The 20,546-nt window shown below is 35.5% G+C and overlaps 1 protein-coding gene across 3 annotated transcripts in view; it reads right to left on the reverse strand.

The window, feature by feature from the left end:
- Positions 1-3,392: 3,392 nt before the first annotated feature.
- The window catches only part of LOC123536789 (kinesin-like protein KIF18A), a 48,036-nt gene continuing 30,882 nt past the window's right edge, over positions 3,393-20,546 (reverse strand). For 2 of the 3 annotated variants that reach the window (XM_053528538.1, XM_045320210.2), the window contains exons 13-21: positions 18,278-18,399; positions 17,396-17,628; positions 13,126-13,245; positions 9,428-10,651; positions 8,883-8,991; positions 8,367-8,536; positions 7,619-7,712; positions 6,716-6,817; positions 3,393-6,339 (exon numbers count right to left, since the gene is read on the reverse strand). In XM_053528538.1, the coding sequence (XP_053384513.1) occupies positions 6,279-6,339; positions 6,716-6,817; positions 7,619-7,712; positions 8,367-8,536; positions 8,883-8,991; positions 9,428-10,651; positions 13,126-13,245; positions 17,396-17,628; positions 18,278-18,399 (2,235 nt within the window). In that variant the 3' untranslated portion in view covers positions 3,393-6,278. The remainder of the gene's footprint in view (positions 6,340-6,715; positions 6,818-7,618; positions 7,713-8,366; positions 8,537-8,882; positions 8,992-9,427; positions 10,652-13,125; positions 13,246-17,395; positions 17,629-18,277; positions 18,400-20,546) is intronic. The other variant, XM_053528539.1, reaches the window with a different exon arrangement.

Here is a 20,546-nt window from a genome sequence, read left to right on the forward strand (position 1 = left end):
TTTTAGATGGATGTAGAAAATTATAAAAGAAATTTAGGTGACAGTTAAACAGTTTGTTTCAGAATAGTTTCGAACAGCTGGACAACACAACCTAAACTGAATTAAACGCACATATAAATTTTGGCAATTTCTAGTGTTATGTGTGTTTTTAAATGCCTAGATCCACTACTATATAAGTTCAACTTTTCATTTCAGTCATCTTTGTGCACATTTATATTATATATACATTTGTTAAAAACACATTTTATAATTGTCGAAAACATATACTATCTTACATTTTATAATTAACCTAAAATAACTATTTGCTATTAAAAATTATTGTATTACAATAAAACTTCACTGTTTCACAATATTCGCACTAAGACTATAAAACATTTGCGAAGAGGTGTCCGCCACGATAATCTAATCTAAAACCCCCGTCTTATCTGCTGCTTATCAGCGATTATGTAATAGCCGCTAATTGATGGGCAATTTTGCATAACAGGGGTCCCCATCGGACCATGAAGATTTGTGGAGTAGGAATTAATTTTCCTTTATGGAATGTAGAAAAATAATATAGTTATAAAAATGTCTTTGTTTTCATAAAAAATATCTGCCAATATCATGATAATGAAACAGGTCATATACCAGTGAAAGTTATTATTGTATTTGATAAATATATACTTGTTTTTCTTTTCAACTTGAATAATAAGTTTCGTAAAGTGCACCTTTTTTTCATCTTCTACTGAAATGCATGCACGGGTAAATAATTCAACTTATCACCACAGTTAACATGACCATCATTCTTTAATTTGTAATTTATACTTTTACGTTCACGCAGTGATCAGTGAATGTAAAGAAGCCATGGTTGTATGTAATATTTTAGGCACATATATATAAAAATTTTCGCGAAATGTTTCAATAATAGAACAGTTTATAGTAATATACCGGCACACAGTTTGTAAAGCAGTTACATAGAATTAATTCTAATTGCCTTTTAAATTAATATAATGCGGAGTTTTTAAGAAAAAAATTCCAATTAAAGATATGACTTAAAGTTTGCCAATTCAAAAAATTTTACCTTTAATCATAATATACCAATTAACGTCATTTTATAATGTCATTTTATGCCAAATAAAGTACATGTTATTTATATATGTTATAATAAATAAATGAATAAATAAATAAATCGCTCAAACAGATATGCAACACATTGATAAGCATTGCCTTGTGTCGTCGTACCGTCAAGTAAATATTTGTGAAAAGCGTGCTCAAGATTGCGATTACTTCATTTTCAAATTAAAATGGAAGCAATTTGTCATTACTCAGTTCTAAAATAAAAAATACCCAGACAATGTTCAGACAATGGAGAATACTTCACGAGGTTATAAAATAATGTCATTTTGATAGAAAATGTTTTTATAGCCTTTTAAAACCCGACATAACCGATCTTTTCAAAATTTTATATAGAAATACATAGAAACCATAGTCATCAACTTCAAACAAAAATGGAAGCAATAAGTTTTGTATCACATCGATAAAAAATATATTGAAATAAAGGGCAACAAATGAAGATTACTTCACGAGGTTATAAAATTTTGTTAAATAACGATAAAAATACATTTTTAATGTTTGAAATATATTTTCCTATACAAACCTATAGTAAAACTGTTTATCGATAAACGTTATCGGGTCCGCGATCCGTGTATATTCAAGGGAGACTACTTTTGCCGAAACTACTGGCAATGTATTGGAATGTTGGCCATGGACAGCGCGCTCGACTATTTCAATGCTGGATAGTGAAACTGGGCAAATCTGAGGAAGCTGGAGCTGTCACTAGTGTTTAATGACTCCAATAAGAATGAAGATATTGGACTATAGCTTGATTCTGTGTCAGAAGTATTAAATTTAAGTAATAAGAGAAAAAGTATTTAGTAGTAAGAGAGATAAAGAACATTAAATAAGTATAATTCTAAGCAAAAAGGGGGATAGTTCATGAAATATTGGTGCAAGAGTGATTTTTGCATCTTGTGTCATATGATACGAGTGATGATGTGGAACAACAACTTTTAAGTTTGAATCAAATCCGTTTAGTAATAACCGAGATATAGTGAAAATGCATCAAAATTAACCTGAAAGTCTAAGAAAAAGGGGGCATAATTCATGAAATATTGGTACCATAGTTATGGACCTTGTGTCATATGATGTGGGTGATAAGGTGGAATAACTATTTTAAGTTTGAATCAAATCCATCTAGTAATAACTGAGATAGAGTGAAAGTGCATCAAAACTTTAACCTGAAATTCTAATTAAAAGGGGGGTGCGTAATTCATGAAATATTGGTGTGAGAGTTATGACCCTTGTGCCGTATGATGTGGGGGATGCCGAGGAATAATATTTTAAGTTAAAAAAAATCCATCAAGTTATTACAGAGATAAAGTGAAAGTGCATCAAAACTAACCAAAGGACGGCAACGCCAGGCCGAGTAGGGCAGCTCTCCATACTTTGTATAGTCGAGCTAAAAATGGAATAATCATTACTCAACGTTGACGCATAAGTATGCATATATATTAGATGTACCTCCTTGAAAACAATATTTCTGTCATATTAAAGGAGCAAGTTGCAAGATACATTACATAAGATAGGGTCTACGAGTGACATTTCGAGGCTATATGAACCAGGGCTAGAACTAAGTGGACAAGCCTGGACTGCTGATTATCATTTTAATTATCAAGCCATCTGTATAATAGGGTTAATATAACAGTAGCTTGATCTGGGTTGTTGTATTTGGCTCGAGTGCATTATGCCTGATCTGGATCACATGTGAAGTTCAAGTGCAAATTGGTCATGATGGTAAAATCCAGAAAAGCTAGAAGCAACATCCCAGATCAAGCTATTGTTATAACCCAACTGGATGGGGCATTTATCATACAAGTATCTGCTGCTGTAAGAACCATTTTTTCATAATGAAACAGAGTTGAAATAATTTGAAAAACCCAGTGCCTATTCTCCAAATAATCTACCATCTACATGTCCAGTTTCATGAACAAATTGAGATAGACAAACTGAATAAAGGAACAAGATGAAATGATGTGTTTATTTTATATACACAGAGGTCATTGAGTTAGATTATGGAAGGATAATACCGTCTTATCCTGCATTCTATGTGGCTGTGTTGGCATGCTGTTGGTATTTTCACCAGTTTGAAGTCTGAACTTTGTAACTGAAACATATATGTAACTGCTTCACTTCAATTTTTGTCTGTAATTGTAAAATGAACAGCAGTAGTAAAGAAACTATGTCTGCTAAAGCTTCAAACAAAACAACTGCATACAGTAACTCCAAATATTTGGTATTCTTCACCCTCTTAGTTGATACCTACACATCTCTATCATCATGAATAACAACAAATATCGAAATAAAATGGCTTTTTATTTGCATAAAAGTAGCAAAGGTATATGTAAATAATTTAAGAGTAAGGATTCAGTGAGTTTTAGTTTCTATATATTAAACAAGAGCTGTCTCCATAGGATGACACATGACCTGGGTCTTGCGCATGACACGTCGTCTTACTGTGGTACACATTCATGCCAAGTTATTTGAAAATCCATCCATCGATGACAAAGATATGGACCGGACACGCCCATCAATGCACTATCCTTTAACGTCTAAGTGTGACCTTGACCTTTGAGCTACGGACCTGGGTCTTGTACGCGACACGTCGTCATACTGTGGTACACATTCATGCCAAGTTATTTTAAAATCCATGCATGAATGACAAAGATATGGACCGGACACGCCCATCAATGCACTATCCTTTAAAATCTAAGTGTGACCTTGACCTTTGAGCTACGGACCTGGGTCTTGCGCGCGACACGTCGTCTTACTGTGGTACACATTCATGCCAAGTTATTTGAAAATCCATCCATCGATGACAAAGATATGGACCGGACACGAAAATTGTGGACAGACTGACAGACCGACAGACGGTTCAAAAACTATATGCCTCCCTTCAGGGGGCATAAAAATAAGTTTTATCTTTCATACATGTCACAAACCAAACAAAATGAATAAGAATTTCAATAAAAAATCAATCAATTTCCCCCTAGATTGCTATTATATAAATCCTAGACAGTTTTACTTCTTCAACATTCATTAAGGTATAATGTCACACAATACTACAGATCAACTCCAGGTAGAATTTCAAAATCTCTCACTTCCAGCTTTACTTTATACTGTAAATTCTGCAACTTAAAGCTATATTTAAATTAGAAGCCAAAATAGCAGATACTTCAACAAAAATTGCATTAACTAAAATATTTTAGCAAAGAAAAAATCTGATGGCTAATAAAAACATTTCAATTAATATGCGAGATAGCAGCTATGAAACATAATCTGGTGGACAGTTTTTAAATTGAGAGCTTGTTCAGATTGCAAACTGCAAGCATTATGTCATCTGACAGACTTGAAGGTATTTGTTGCTACATGTATTTCAGTCTAATAAAGTAATATGATCAAGTATGTTCCTTACATGTAGAAGCTTCTCTGGTTTAGCATACACTCTGTAGAAAATTTATTTACAGTTACATCAATACTGGCATTTAAATGACAAGGTAAGCGAAATATGAACAAGTTATTACCCAGAGAAGGAACATTATAAACACTGGCATCTGACTACTATACAATGTAACCATGTTTAAGCCACCCTAAGGAGGCATGCCTCCATGATCAAGTGTAATTTAAGACTTTTTAACATTCAGTACTATTTAAGAAATAATTTATAGCAAAAGAGTGCTTTAACACTATTTATGCACGATGGGCAGTTATACGTCGGGTGTAATAATTTCACGAGGGCGCAGCCCAAGTGAAATTATTTGTGCGACGTATTACCGCCCGAGTGTATAAATAGTGTTAAAACACTATTTTGCTAGAAATTATTTCGATTCTAATTACAGTAGATAAAATATAGAAGCACTCTTTCTTGGTTGCAACAAAAACTTTGACGTCACCGCACGTTAACTTGACGTCATTCTAGCTTAAGAGTGTTTTAACAGAGACAAGCATATTAGAATAAGTATTTAACACACAGTAGCAGTGAACTGCTCCTACCAGGATTTTATATCATTTTTTACTGCTTAACTAAAACAGTAGCTATCAGCACAAAATACAGACATTTTTTTTTCATAAACAAATATTTCCTGACTTAGCTACAGTTGTTACAAAGAATAAGTATATCTTAAAATGAAAAAAAAAAAAACCAAAAAAAATCTGAAAGAGTGCTTCTTTATGTCAGACAATGGACTGAAAATCAATGAAACAAGTGTTATCTAGAAAAAATATATATCTTTTGGTAACTACTGCTAGCCATTCTGTTGGTATGATCAAACCTCTGCTTACAAGTTATATCTTCCAATAATAATCCTAACATCTGAGTTGGCTATCCCATAACAGACTTTTTGTTGATTTCTTAAGATAATACAAAACATGGTACTCAAATGGTGTACCATCATGAATGAACTGGAAAATACCCTCTCATAATATCTACTTGTGCTGGTAGTGGTATTTTCTAATCTTCAAAATTCAATCAGTATTTTAATGTGACATTCATAATGTATAAACATACAACAATGTTTGTAAATGTTTATAAGAGGTTAATTAAGGATTGGTTGTGCCTTCTTGCCACAATGGCACACCTACTGTCATAATTGTCCAAGAGCTTTACTACAAGGGCCATTATGAAACTAGGTGTGCAATTATGGCTGTAAGGCACAGCCTGCCATTTACATTGCTACATGACGTCACCGTCAGGACATGCTGACGTGCCATCAACCTGTGTAATAACTGTTTTCAATGGCTTTTTTTTTGTTACTATTGATAGTAAGGTTATAATAAAGATATCTAATGAAGCTTAATGTACTGTTTTCTATATATCTGTAATACTATAGCATTTCATTCCCTACATAAAAATATGCAAAAATATGAAAATACAGTCTCACTATGTCACTGGTTTGAAGGGGAAATAGACAGAAAAAGAATTATTAGGGTATCAGGCATTTGAGGTACAAATACAGTAGGAGTTCTGATAAACACAGTGTTTTTAATGACTAGTTTGTACTGTAATGTAAAATACTTCCATTGAAGCCGTAATGAATATAAGATAATCACTTCCATGTAGCAGTCAAATCATGATTGCATTATAAAAACAACCAGTCCATATATTGCACATAAACCATAAATAAAATCTTGCGAAGGTAAAATGGTAGCAGCTTGTTCTTCTTGTTCGAAGAGTTCCGGTACCGTCAGAATTGCCAACCGGCTCGAGATGAGAGGTTAGAAGTTGATTTACTTCTCATGTGTGACCTGAAAGTGTACATAATGAATATTTTACATTTTCCTTGTGCAAATCTAAAAGTAATGTGAAGACTTGTTATTCCACTAGCATAAATATTTTTATTACAATCTCAAATTTTGGGATAAATTTGTGGATTTCAAACTTAAAAGATTGAAAGAACGTGAATTTTCATTGGTTGTTGATATTTAATTTCATACATTGACCCAACAACAAAATTCATGAAAATTAGTCCCCTCCCAAGTATCAATGATTTCACACTATTAAATTCAGCAAAGATGATTAAATATGTAAGTCTGATTTTATAGAATGATAATATTACACTTCTTAAAATCTTTCCCTGATGACAAGTCCACTTAGTAAAACAACATATCTTCAAAAACTTACGAAAGAGGTCTTGCATGTTTTGCAATAAAAGATGTTTTAACTCTGTTGTTCAAGGGTTCCATCTTCAGGACTTCCTCTCCACTTGAGTTTAAACCAGAATTCCTTAAACAGACATGTCAGTAAGTACAATAACTGAAAAACTATATATAACAGAAAACAACTTTCTTCATTTTATGTATCAGCTCTAACTGCATCAATGTTATACTGAAATGATTGCAGAATTCTGTATTCTTTCAGGCTTCTCTTAACAGTTCTCAGCAGAAACCAAGATATGTATAACGATGTTTGTTTGGTGAAACAATTGGAGGTCATATGGTAACTTTCCTGCCTTTGTTGAAGCAAGAAGGCTCCAGGTGTCCTGTTGGGCATTATTTCAGCACAGGCAGGTACCTGGGTAGAACCAGCTACCTTTAAATGCCAGCTGGTTAGCATCCTCTCATAAAAAAATTCTACACTCCAAGCTGTGTCAGGCAAGTGCTTCCAAGTCAGTGAACGTAACCACTCCTCCAAGGAGCCCCAATATGTATGACTGCTCATTAATCCATATATTTACATTCACATGAAAAAACATTGATTTTAAAGTCTGTGTAAACAACAATGGTACAAAATAACAAGGGCGAACCTATTTGCAGCTTACACGAGCAATCTGACATCGTTCACTTGAATATATACAAAATGGCATTGTTTGAAACAATCTTTAAAAATCAGCAACAAAACCCGTATGCCTGCTGATATCAAGGTCAGATCGGTTGAGACAGTCTAAGAATTTAAGGTAATCTGTTAGTCAATAATTATCATTATTGTGGCACTGCATTTGTAGAATTATACTGACAAGTGAGATTATGTTATACTTTTAATAGGACTTAAAAAAAAATTGGAGACAGAAATGTAAGTTGTCTCTACCTGGAAGTGTTGAGTTTTTTCCTGTTCAGATGAGATTTGGTAGACTGCATGTAGCCGGGGGTAAATGACTGGTTCTTCTTCATACTGGGCTTATCTGTAATGTAAATTTGTAATAGTGAAGATCATAAACATCAACTTGGGTATTAATGAATAATCTATGGAGCAAAGACCAGCACATCACATAACAATGAACTTATAATATATTAACTGCTCTAGATATGGTTTGTTTTAGTGTATGACTGAAATATCTTTTACACTGTGAACACAAGATGCAATATTTTCACCAGTGATATGGCCACTAGTAAATGAAGTATAGTAAACTTTGATTTCACAAGTGATATGAAATGACAACAATATATTTTTTCAGTTGGTGAAATTATATACTTATTATTGTGTTTTACAAAATATTTTCATAGAATTAAACAGTTTTGCTATTACTGTTATTTTATCACTGATATGTGAAGGAAGACCATTTGAAATGCTACAAGAATATTATGAATCAAGAGAGCGATTTTTCCTGGAAAACATTAAAATAAAATCAACAAGTATACGAGTGCAAACTAGAGCTATCACTGAAGGCAATTAATAACCCGAGATGCTGCTTTTATACATGGAAAGCAAAATATTCTGAACATAGCCACTGACTTTCAAGTTTGACCTTTACCTATCACCCAGTGACCTGGGTTCTGGGGGTATAATAAGAACCGACTGAAAATAAGGAAGTTTTCATATTAACTGAATGACTTACTATTGTTATTTATCATGCTATCACTGACAAGTGATGGCAGACCAAACTGGTTGAGAATACGGAAGTTCTCCTTGTGTTCTTCACTGTTCCTTGTTAACTGTGAAGACAAGAGCTTGTCACCTGACAGACACTTGTCAAACGATGCATCACTGTCTGACGAAGTAAAACTGCTGAAATCAGAATATTCCTATTTCTACTAATATTATGCTTAATGTCAAAAGTTTTAGTAGTTCATCTAAAACTTTTTTTCACAAAAACTGAAGCAACTGGAGATAGGTTAAAGTGCTCTTAACAATACCTGCTGGCTTCAACTTTAAAGGTGATAAATTTGATGATTATCTCCAATCCTCTATAATCCAGTATTAATGTGTATCTATCTTTCATCATATACTTTCAGCTTCTTATCTCTGTATTTAGTTTGAACATTCTTCATCATACAAAAAAAATACATGCAAAGATATGCACTGAAAAAATGTTTTAGATGTGCACAAAGTTAAAAACAAAAGCAAGAGATACCTGCGGCTTTCACATCGGGGAGAGGCAAGTGGTGTGTTACAGTTTCCAACTTGCTTTAACGGTTGTCTCTCAGGTGTCGGTGTCCGTACTATGTCTGCGTAACTTTTACCTGAGGTAAACGATAATGACTATATCTAATATTGTCATACCCATTTCTTCGCAATTCTAAACTGTTTCGCAGTACCGGTAAATGACAAAGTAACAATTTTTGAGAAAAAAAAATTAACATGATTTAATACATTTAACTGCACAGATTTCATTTTACTGAAGTTTTCTGGAACCGTGAAAATTTATTTACTACTAACAATGATACATTATGGTAACTATGCACAAAATCTTATTCAGAAATAAAATGTCACTGCCTGTGCAGTATTGCAACTGATAAATATGGCTGAAAAACTGATTTGAAAGCATATGAAATATGTTCCCCAAACTTGGTCACAATATAAATTTAAGACAAATAATCACCTGATCAAAGATATAATTTATCCACACACAATATATTTAAAGATGCATTGTAACTAAAAGATATTAAAAGTTCTTACCTTTGATTGGAGTATGAATATTTTCATTGTTGTCAAACTTGATAGACCTCAATGCCTTAATCTCTTTATCTCCCTCTGTTACCATGGTAACAGTTGTTGTAGACTTTGTAACAGTTCCTTGTGATAAACTATTTGACTTTGAATTTATCTTTGTCACTGTTCCCGAATTTATCTGTTGGCATTTTGTGTTCACAGTATGTTTAATTTCATTATCTAAACTAGGGTCTCTATTATGTGTTGTACAACTGTTGTGCTCATTAACGAGACCACTATCCTCCGACTGTGAGAGATTCTGTGAGAGATTCTGACCTTCCACTAGAGTTGACACAGAAGCTAGACTTGTTACACTGTTAGCAGATTGGTCCACTATTGTACTTGTGCCAGAATCATTTTCAGGACCATAATCAGTTTGTAAATTTTCAATACATGTGGTATATCTCTGAGCAGGTTCTATGTCTGACATACCACACTGACAGGGCCGACTTGTCTGTGAAGTATCAACAACAGAATTTCCATTGGTACTGTTTCTGTTGTCAGAACTTTTAATATTCTCAGAATTCATTTTCATTTGCACAGCACACTTATTGCAGGATTTCACACTGTCTGAGAGTATCACAGTATTTTTTGCACCAGTCTGTTCACCTTCACAGTCGATACAAGGTATCACTGAAACTGGAATACTATTCAACTCAGGATCAATTGTAAAAGTTCCGTCATGATCTGAATCATCCTCTTTTATCAAGCTTCTACGTGCACCAGACTTGCCTGATTTAGAATGTAAGTGAGAAAATTTCTTACTCTTTGTTATTGTATCATTCAATTTTGTAAACCTAGACTTAGACAACTCCTCTAGTTCCTGACTTTCATCAGTTTCAAAATCAGCACTTGAACCAACACTAGCTGACCTACGATGGAAATTCCTTTTCCTGTCAAAGCTAGTTTTTGAAGCTGAACTGTTTGTCAGTGGATTTCTTGAGACTCTGGAATTATTTTGTGCAGTATTTTTTGTCACATTTTTTCCACTGTTATAAGAGCTGGAAGATTCATTAAATGATCTTGACTTTGAAGGTGTGAATCTCGATTTAGTTGGTGTGGGTCCAGGTCTGTAACTGCCCTTTGTTGGATGACTGTATCCATGCCGGTCTACTCTGCCTGCAGACTGCTGAGGCGGACAAGCTGCTAGCATCACACGTTTTGCTTTTGGTGGTGAACATTCATCAACAACTGTAACAAATGATATAATACTTAACATGGAAAGCGCATTTCAGTATTAAGATATATCTAATTATAAACTAGAGCTATCACTGAAGGTGATGAATGTAACCCCCGCATGCACTGACACAGTACATTGCAATTTGACGCGCACAAGATTGCATAATTATGTGGACTGTATGTATATAGGCTGTATGTATACAGTATAGTAACAAAAAACAAAGCCCCATAACTATGCAGAATATTTATCTAAAAGAACGTAACATGCACCATGCACAACTAGGGTTGGTACTGATCACTTGTGTGAAGTTTCTTTAAATTGTGTGCAAGGGTTCGGAAGATTAGGCACGCACAAGATTGCATATGCAGACTGTATGTACATAGTATGTTAACAAGAAACAAAGTCCCATAACTCTGCAATTTTTGTTGTTGAAAGAACCTAACATGCCCCATGCACAACTACTGTTGTTACTGATCAATGATGTGTGAAGTTTCATTAAATTGTGTCAAGGGGATGAGGAGAGATGGTGCGCATAAGATTGTCTATGTATATAGTAAAGTAACAAAAAACAAAGTCCCGTAACTCTGCAAGTTTTTTTTCTGAAAGAACCTAACATGCCCCATGCACAACTACTGTTGTTACTGATCCCTTGTGTGAAGTTTCATTAAATTGTGTCAAGGGGATGAGAAGAGATGGTGTGCACAAGATTGTGTCTATGTATATAGTATAGTAACAAAAACAAAGTCCCATAACTCTGCAATTCTTTTTCTGAAAGAACCCAACATGCCCCATGCACAACTACTGTTGTTACTGATCACTTGTGTGAAGTTTCATTAACTTGTGTCAAGGGGATGAGGAGAGATGGTGCGCACAAGATTGTGTCTACGGACAGACAGACAACCTGAAACCAGTATATCCCCCCTTACAACTTTGTTGTTGGGGGGTACAAAGACAGGAGTTTTTTCAAATGAAATATAGTAATACATGTCACAAACTTTTTTTAAATGTATGAAGTGGTGATATTATATAAATACAATGTATATGCAACTGTACTCAAAGGTGAAAACAAGGCATCAGTGAAATGGTTTGCACAGAGTTACATGATTTCCCAGGACTTTTTTACTCAGTTTTCCATGATATATTGCACTCTGACAAGAGAGTTTACAAGGCAGTCTGAAAGACAGCTATATCCCCCACCACTGTTATGAATAGTGAAAGGGTTTATGGTACTGGGTGAAACCATTAAACAATCGAGTTGTGACCTTGACCTTAAGCTGGCAGGCGTCAATTTTGAATACTGTATAGTGTCTTGAGAAGGAAAATATTACAGCAAAGTAATATTAAAATCCTTCAAGGGGTTTAGGAGATACAGAGCAGACATAAAATGGAAGGCTCAAACCTTTGACCTTGAGTTGTGACCTTTACCTTGAGCCAACATAGCTGACTCATAATTTCTGCATATCGTCTTGATGAGGTGTTTAATTGGCCCAAGTTTCATGAAAATCCTCCAAGGGGTTTAGGAGATACAGAGCGGACAAAAAATGGAAGGTTTAAACATTTGACCCGGAATTGTGACCATGACCTTAAGCAAACATGGCTGACTCATGAGTTCTGCACATCGTCTTGATGAGGTGATCATTTGACCCAAGTTTCTTGAAATTCCTTCAAGGGGTTTACGAGATACAGAGTGGACATAAAATGGAAAGCTCAAACATTTGACCCAGAGTTGTGACCTTGAGCCAACATAGCTGACTCATAAGTTCTTCACATCGTCTTGATGAGGTAATCATTTGACCCAAGATTCATGATTATCCTTCAAGGGGTTTAGGAGATACAGAGCAGACATAAAATTGAAGGCTCAAACCTTTGACCTTGAGTTGTGACTTTGACCTTGAGCCGACATGGCTGACCCATGGGTTCTGCACATCGTCTTGATGAGGTGATCATTTGGTCTAAGTTTCATAAAAATCCTTAAAGGGGTTTAGGAGATACAGAGCGGACACGACATGTTACAGGACGGAAGACGGAAGGACGGATGGAGACCATTCCTATAACCCCTCACCACTCATGGCAGGGGATTAAAAAAGAAATGCTTAAGGTTACCAGATACGGGTAAAGAGTGTATCATTCAAATTATTGCTCTTAAAAATTATGCAGGTCAAAAACTTATACACATCCAATTTCATCGTAAGTTTAAGATGGGATTACTGGTATTTTATCAATGTCCTTCTTTGAGAAAAGAAGTTTAAAATATTGTGCTTTCATTATACAGGTCATGTTCTGTAATTTTCAAGGATCTATTCTGAAAACCTTAAGACTATTTTTCAGCATTCCGTTGACTATTACACGACAAATTCCATCACTTTTTTAGTCTCAAATGCAATCTTGTAAGAAACAACCAGATATTGTACTGTACTTGTGAAACAGGACAGCAAACCCAATATTTTTAATCTCTTATCTAACGTAATGCTCTGAGATGCCTTACCTTTGAATGGATAATTTGCAGGGATTTGCTTTTGAACAGGTTGTTGTGTTGCTGTAAATTCAAACACAGTTGAAGTTTTGCCAGTTTCTGGGCAAGTATTCTTACTTTCTCTGACATTTTCTGAAGATAAAAAAAGCACAAAAAAATGGTTTATAAACATCACTTCAATAAAACATTTGCTGACAGAAAACAAGGTAGCCAACTCTGTAGTGAGTCCTGGTCAAGGAGAATAATAACATATAAAATACAGCATAAGTATAAAATAAACAAGAGCTGTCAGAGGACAGCAACGCTCAATCATTCAACAGCCTTGTCAATTGAATGAATACACAAGTCGAAAAAGGGTCATAATTTTGAAAAAATGGGCAACAGGGTTATGGAACCTGCACAGTGCTTATCAGCTAATGACAGTGGACAAGTGTGCATGTGAAGTTTCAATCCATTCCTATTTGTGGGTACCGAGATACCAACTTACATATAGACAAGAGGACCATGATGGTCCTGAATCGCTCACCTATCCCCACTTGACCCAGTGTTGAACTGAGTATGACACCGTTATTTCTATTATTTGACACAGTGACCTAGTTTTTGAGCACATGTGACCTAGACATCATCAAGATAAAAAATTCTGACCAATTTTCATGAAGATCCATTGAATAATATGACCTCTAGAGAGGTCACAAGGTTTTTCTATTATTTGACCTAATGACCTAGTTTTTGAAGGCACCCGACCCACTTTTGAACTTGACCTAGATATCATCAAGGTGAACATTCAGACCAATTTTCATAAAGATCTCATGAAAAATATGGCCTCTAGAGAGGTCACAAGGTTTTTCTATTTTTCGACCTACTGACATAGTTTTTGACCGCACATGACCCAGTTACGAACTTGACCTAGATATCATCAAGGTGAACATTCTGACCAATTTTCATGAAGATCCATTGAGAAATATGGCCTCTAGAGACGTCACAAGGTTTTTCTATTTTTAGACCTACTGATCTACTTTTTGATCACACGTGACCCAGTTTCGAACTTGACCTAGATATCATCAAGATGAACATTCTGATCAATTTTCATGAAGATTTTTTGAAAAATATGGCCTCTAGAGAGGTCACATGGTTTTTCTATTTTTAGATCTACTGACCTAGTCATTGATCGCACGTGACCCATTTTCGAACTTGACCTAGATATCACCAAGGTGAACATTCTGACCAATTTTCATGAAGATCCATTGAGAAATATGGCCTCTAGAGAGGTCCCAAGGTTTTCTATTTTTAGACCTACTGACCTAGTTTTTGACCCCACGTGACCCAGTTTCAAACTTGACCTAGATATCATCAAGGTGAACATTCTGACTAATTTTCATGAAGATCTCATGAAAAATATGGCCTCTAGAGAGGTCACAAGGTTTTTCTATTTTCAGACCTATTGACCTAGTTTTTGAACCCACGTGACCCAGTTTCGAACTTGACCTAGATATCATCAAGGTGAACATTTTGACCAATTTTCATGAAGATCCATTGAGAAATATGGCCTCTAGAGAGGTCACAAGGTTTTTCTATTTTCAGACCTACTGACCTAGTTTTTGACCCCACGTGACCCAGTTTCGAACTTGACCTAGATATCATGAAGGTGAATATTCTGACCAAATTTCATGAAGAACCATTGAGAAATATGGCCTCTAGAGAGGTCACAAGGTTTTTCTATTTTTAGACCTAGTTTTTGACCCTACGTGACCCAGTTTCGAACTTGACCTAGATATCATCGAGGTGAACATTCTGACCAATTTTCATGAAGATCCCATGAAAAATATGGCCTCTAGAGAGGCCACAAGGTTTTTCTATTTTTAGACCTACTGACCTAGTTTTTAACCGCACATGACCCAGTTTCGAACTTGACCAAGATATCATCAAGATGAACATTCTGACCAACTTTCATAAAGATCCCATGAAAAATGTGACCTCTAGAGTGGTCACAAGCAAAAGTTTACACACGCTTGGACGGACGGACGCACGGACGGACGGACGACGGACGCCACGCGATCACAAAAGCTCACCTTGTCACTTTGTGACAGGTGAGCTAAAAATTGACCAAAAAACTGCTAAGTTGCAAATGGGACATAATTTAGTAAAAATGCAAAGTAGAGTTATTGAACCTTTGCACTGCACGTCATATCATGACAGTAAACAAGTATGTGAAGTTTCAATCCTTTCCCATTAGTGGATACTGAGATACCAGCTTACATACAAAAACTTAACCAAAAACTGCTAAGTCAAAAAAGGGGCATAATTTAGAAAAAATGGAAAGTAGAGTTATGGGACCTGCACAGTGCATGTCAGATCATGACAGTGAACAAGTGTGTGAAGTTTCAATCCATTCCCATTAGTGGGTCCTGAGATACCAGCTTACATACAACACATTAACCAAAAATTTCTAAGTCGAAAAAGGGGCATAATTTTGTAAAAAAGCAAAATAGAGTTATAGAACCTGTGCAATGTAAGTCAGTTTATCACAGTGAATAAGTGTGTGAAGTTTCAATCCATTCCCACAAGTGGTTACTGAGATACCAGTTTACATAGAAAAACATAACCAAATCAGGATGCGGATGCACGGGCGAGTCCAATAGCTCTACTATTCTTTGATTCTTTGAATACTTGAGCTAAAAATTTCATTAAATTCAAGGGAAACAAGAGCACAGCCTTGCGGGTGCTGACGCTCATCTGATTTTTTTTGTGTAATAGAAATATTGTCCTACCCATGATTTTCTAAGTCTAAAAAGGGCCATCATTCTTGCAAAAAGCAGGATAGAGTTATGTTTCTTGATGTTCAGTGTCAACTTATGATGGTGAAAAACTGTTGCAAGTTTTAAAGCAATAGCTTTGATAGTTTATGAGAAAAGTTGACTTAAACATAATACTCAACCAAGAAAATGATTTTCTAAGTCCAAAAGGGGCAATAATTATTGCAAAAAGCAGGATGGAGTTATGTTGCTGTACAGGGTCAGCTTATGATGGTCAACAAGAGTTGCAAGTTTCAAAGCAATAGCTTTGATAGTTTAAGAGAAAAAGTTGACCTAAACATAAAACTTAACCAAGAAATCTGATATTTTCTAAGTCCAAAAGGGGCCATAAATCTTGCAAAAAGCAGGATGGAGTTATGTTTCTTGCTGTACAGGGTCAACTTATGATGGTGAACAAGTGTTGCAAGTTTTAAAGCAATAGCTTTGATAGTTTAGGATAAAAGCTGACCTAAACATAAAACTTAACCAAGAAAACTGATTTTCTAAGTCCAAAAGGGGCAATAAATCTTGCAAAAAGCAAGATGGAGTTATGTTTCTTGATGTACAGGGTCTGCTTATGATGGTGAACAAGTATTTCAAGTTTCAAAGCAATAGCTTTGATAGTTTAGGAGAAAAGTTGACCTAAACATAAAACTTAACCAAGAAATCTGATATCTTCTAAGTACAAAAGGGGCCATAAATCTTGCAAAAAGCAAGATGGAGTTATGTTTCTTGCTATACAGGGTCAGCTTATGATGGTGAAGAAGTATTCCAAGTTTCAAAGCAATAGCTTTGATAGTTTAGGAGAAAAGCTGACCTAAACATAAAACTTAACCAGGCAATGCCGACGCAGACGCCGACAACCGCTCAAGTGATGACAATAACTCATCATTTTTTTCAAAAAATCAGATGAGCTAAAAATGTGTATTGGACAACTCTTTTGACTTTGAATTACAAAGAAGTTTAAGGCACAAGTAGTGGAGAAACAGGAGCACCGCCTACAGGTGCCATTGCTCATCTGCAAGTGCTGGACAATATGTAAGAAGAGGTATAGTTCAGGGTTCTGTAAGTACAAAAAGGGCATAATTCTGACAAAATGCAGGTTAAAGTCATGGTTCTTGGCCTACAAAGTCCCCTAATGATGATAAACACGTTCACAAAGTTTCAAAGCTGTAATTCTTATAGTTTTTGAGAAAAGGTGACCTAAATAAAAAATTTAACCAAGAAACTCAAATTTTCTAAGTACAAAATGGGCCATAATTCTGACAAAATGCATATCAGAGTTATGGCTCTTGGCCTACATAGTCCCCTTATGATGATAAACAAGTGTGTAATGTTTCAAAGCTGTAGCTCTTTTCCTTTGAGAAAAGGTGGATCTAAACAAAAATTTTAACTAACGCCAATGCCAACGATCAAGTGTCAACAATACCTTGTAGATTTTTTTTTCAAAAATCAGACGAGCTAAAAACTTCATTTTTTTCGTCATATACCTGGTTGCCTTGGAGCTAGTTTCATTTCCAATGATGGAAGGCCCAGCATATCTGCCAGTGTGTATCCACATGTGTAAACAGTTCCGCTTTCTTGGTCATCCCAACACACCTCCTGACCTGCCATTCTCCTCTGTATACCAGCATAGTCCTCAACAAGGTCAGACGTCAGCATGTTGTGACCTTTAATGATGTAATGTTGTCTTTTTAACAGCCTCAACATAAGGTGGATCAACCTGAAATCAAAAGCAATTACTTTACCTTTAAGCTCCAGTTTTCACCACTTACTAGTTTTCTATTGCAATCTCTGTATGTTGTAAATATTAACCTTAACAGATAATTTGTTGTAGATGCACTCGAGATGTTTACTGAATGATGCCAAAATTGCATTAGGAAAGTCTGCTTTTTTTTTGTTTTTGCTGGGTATAACGTCACACCCACACAATTACAGGTCATATGGCGACTTTCCAGCTTTGATGGTGGAGGAAGACCCCAGGTGCCCCTCCTTGCATTATTTCATCATGGGCGGGCACCTTGGTAGAACCACCAACTTTCCATAAGCCATCTGGATGGCTTTTTCACAAGGAATTCAACGCCCTAGGTGAGGCTCAAACCCACATCGGTGAGGGGCAAGTGATTCAAAGTGAGAGACCTAAACCACTCGGCCACGGAGGCCCCCTGGAAGTCTGCAATTTATCCAAAATAAGAAATTATGATTCCTCTCTATATGCATGTTTTCTTTTTTTTTTAATTACTTACTACAAAGTGAAAGGTAACTTATCTTACTTGATTTTTAAGTTTTAAAGACTAACTGGTCTATATATTATGATAATATATACACAATGCAAAAACAGGAAATCATGAAAATATAACTATTAAGCATACCTTTCATTATGTTGTAGTTCTTTCTCCTGACATCTGATCACCTGTTTGGTATAGGTGAGATACTGTCTTGTATCCAGGAGGTCTGACTGTACACCATGTAACTGGAGACTCAATGACAACACCTGTTACAACACAACAAAACATTTCAATCAACATGTTGGCAGTAGCACACTGGCCAACCACAAAAGTCTGCTGCTTTTTTTTATATTTGTTAAACACCATTCTCAAAGCTGAGGACTTCACCAGTATCTAAATTATTTAACAATCAGTGTTCCAAGAGTCTGTGCTAGAAAAGACTTGATCTCCACAAGTAACTTCTTCCAATAAATTAGATGCAAGATACTCACTCAGGTGTTGGACAAAATGCCTTCAAAACATATTACCTGCTGTACATTCATTATAAAGAACATTTGTTTTGTTTGCGGATCGTGATATCACAGTTCACTGATCTATGTACTAACTACTGATCTAACTGGTGATATCTCAGTTCACTGATCTATGTACTAACTACTGATCTAACTGGTTGTATCTCAGTTCACTGATCTATGTACTAACTACTGATCTAACTGGTGGTATCTCAGTTCACTGATCTATGTACTAACTACTGATCTAACTGGTGGTATCTCAGTTCACTGCTCTAGTACTAACTACTGATCTAACTGGTGGTATCTCAGTTCACTGATCTATGTACTAACTACTGATCTAACTGGTGGTATCTCAGTTCACTGATCTACGTACTAACTACTGATCTAACTGGTGGTATCTCAGTTCACTGATCTACGTACTAACTACTGATCTAACTGGTGGTATCTCAGTTCACTGATCTACGTACTAACTACTGATCTAACTGGTGGTATCTCAGTTCACTGATCTACGTACTAACTACTGATCTAACTGGTGGTATCTCAGTTCACTGATCTACGTACTAACTACTGATCTAACTGGTGGTATCTCAGTTCACTGATCTACCTACGAACTACTGATCTAACTGGTGATATCTCAGTTCACTGATCTACCTACTAACTACTGATCTAACTGGTGATATCTCAGTTCACTGATCTATGTACTAACTACTGATCTAACTGGTGATATCTCAGTTCACTGATCTATGTACTAACTACTGATCTAACTGGTGGTATCTCAGTTCACTGATCTATGTACTAACTACTGATCTATAAAGAACATTTGTTTTGTTTGCGGATCGTGATATCACAGTTCACTGATCTACGTACTAACTACTGATCTAACTGGTGGTATCTCAGTTCACTGATCTACGTACTAACTACTGATCTAACTGGTGGTATCTCAGTTCACTGATCTACCTACTAACTACTGATCTAACTAGTGATATCTCAGTTCACTGATGTACTAACTACTGATCTAACTGGTGGTATCTCAGTTCACTGATCTACCTACTAACTACTGATCTAACTAGTGATATCTCAGTTCACTGATCTACCTACGAACTACTGATCTAACTGGTGATATCTCAGTTCACTGATGTACTAACTACTGATCTAACTGAGCAGCAGAAGCTCCATTACAAAATTTCACTTGCCTCACAGTTTCTCATCAAGACATTTAACAAAATTGTTACTTGTCAGTTGTTTTAACCATCTGTTGGTATTTGTGCAAAAACAAATCTAGCTCAGAGGCTATAAAACTAAGTTGGAGAGCAACATTTTCAATGGCCAGTTTCAAGACTGAGCTCGGAATGAACCATTCAGATGCTGGAGTTTATCGACATTTTTCTAAACATTTTTTTTTTACCTAAGAGCTAATATAAAACAGAAAATAATTTTTGAACATTGATCGAAATACTGCTTCAAAAGTTTCTCTTCAGTATATTTATATGAATCATTTCTGTTATCATTTTTTGTAGGGATGGCAACAAATAGAATTTTTGGTATTCGAATATTTGGTCATCAACTGATCAACAAATCAACTCAAAGTCTTATGTCTTTGTCATACCCTTATCAGCGACTTGCATTAATTCTACTTTTGATTACACCGAAAGTAATTCAGACTTTGACGAATTAAGACTGAAAAATCGTTCTCATCGCCTGTTCATCTTTTGGAACATGAAATATTTGTTATCTGCCTTCATTAACATATAGGTTTTATTTATTTCTTACAGGGATATAGTGCTCACGTAAGTAAGGTTCTCTCTAGACATATTACACATAGCTGACTTCCTGTCGCATGATCACATAAAATACTTCAAACGACAGAAGACATTGCTTGCATTTCGAATAGTGAAACAGTATTC

This window comes from Mercenaria mercenaria, chromosome 17, assembly GCF_021730395.1.
Source record: "Mercenaria mercenaria strain notata chromosome 17, MADL_Memer_1, whole genome shotgun sequence".
Classification (NCBI taxonomy): domain Eukaryota; kingdom Metazoa; phylum Mollusca; class Bivalvia; order Venerida; family Veneridae; genus Mercenaria; species Mercenaria mercenaria.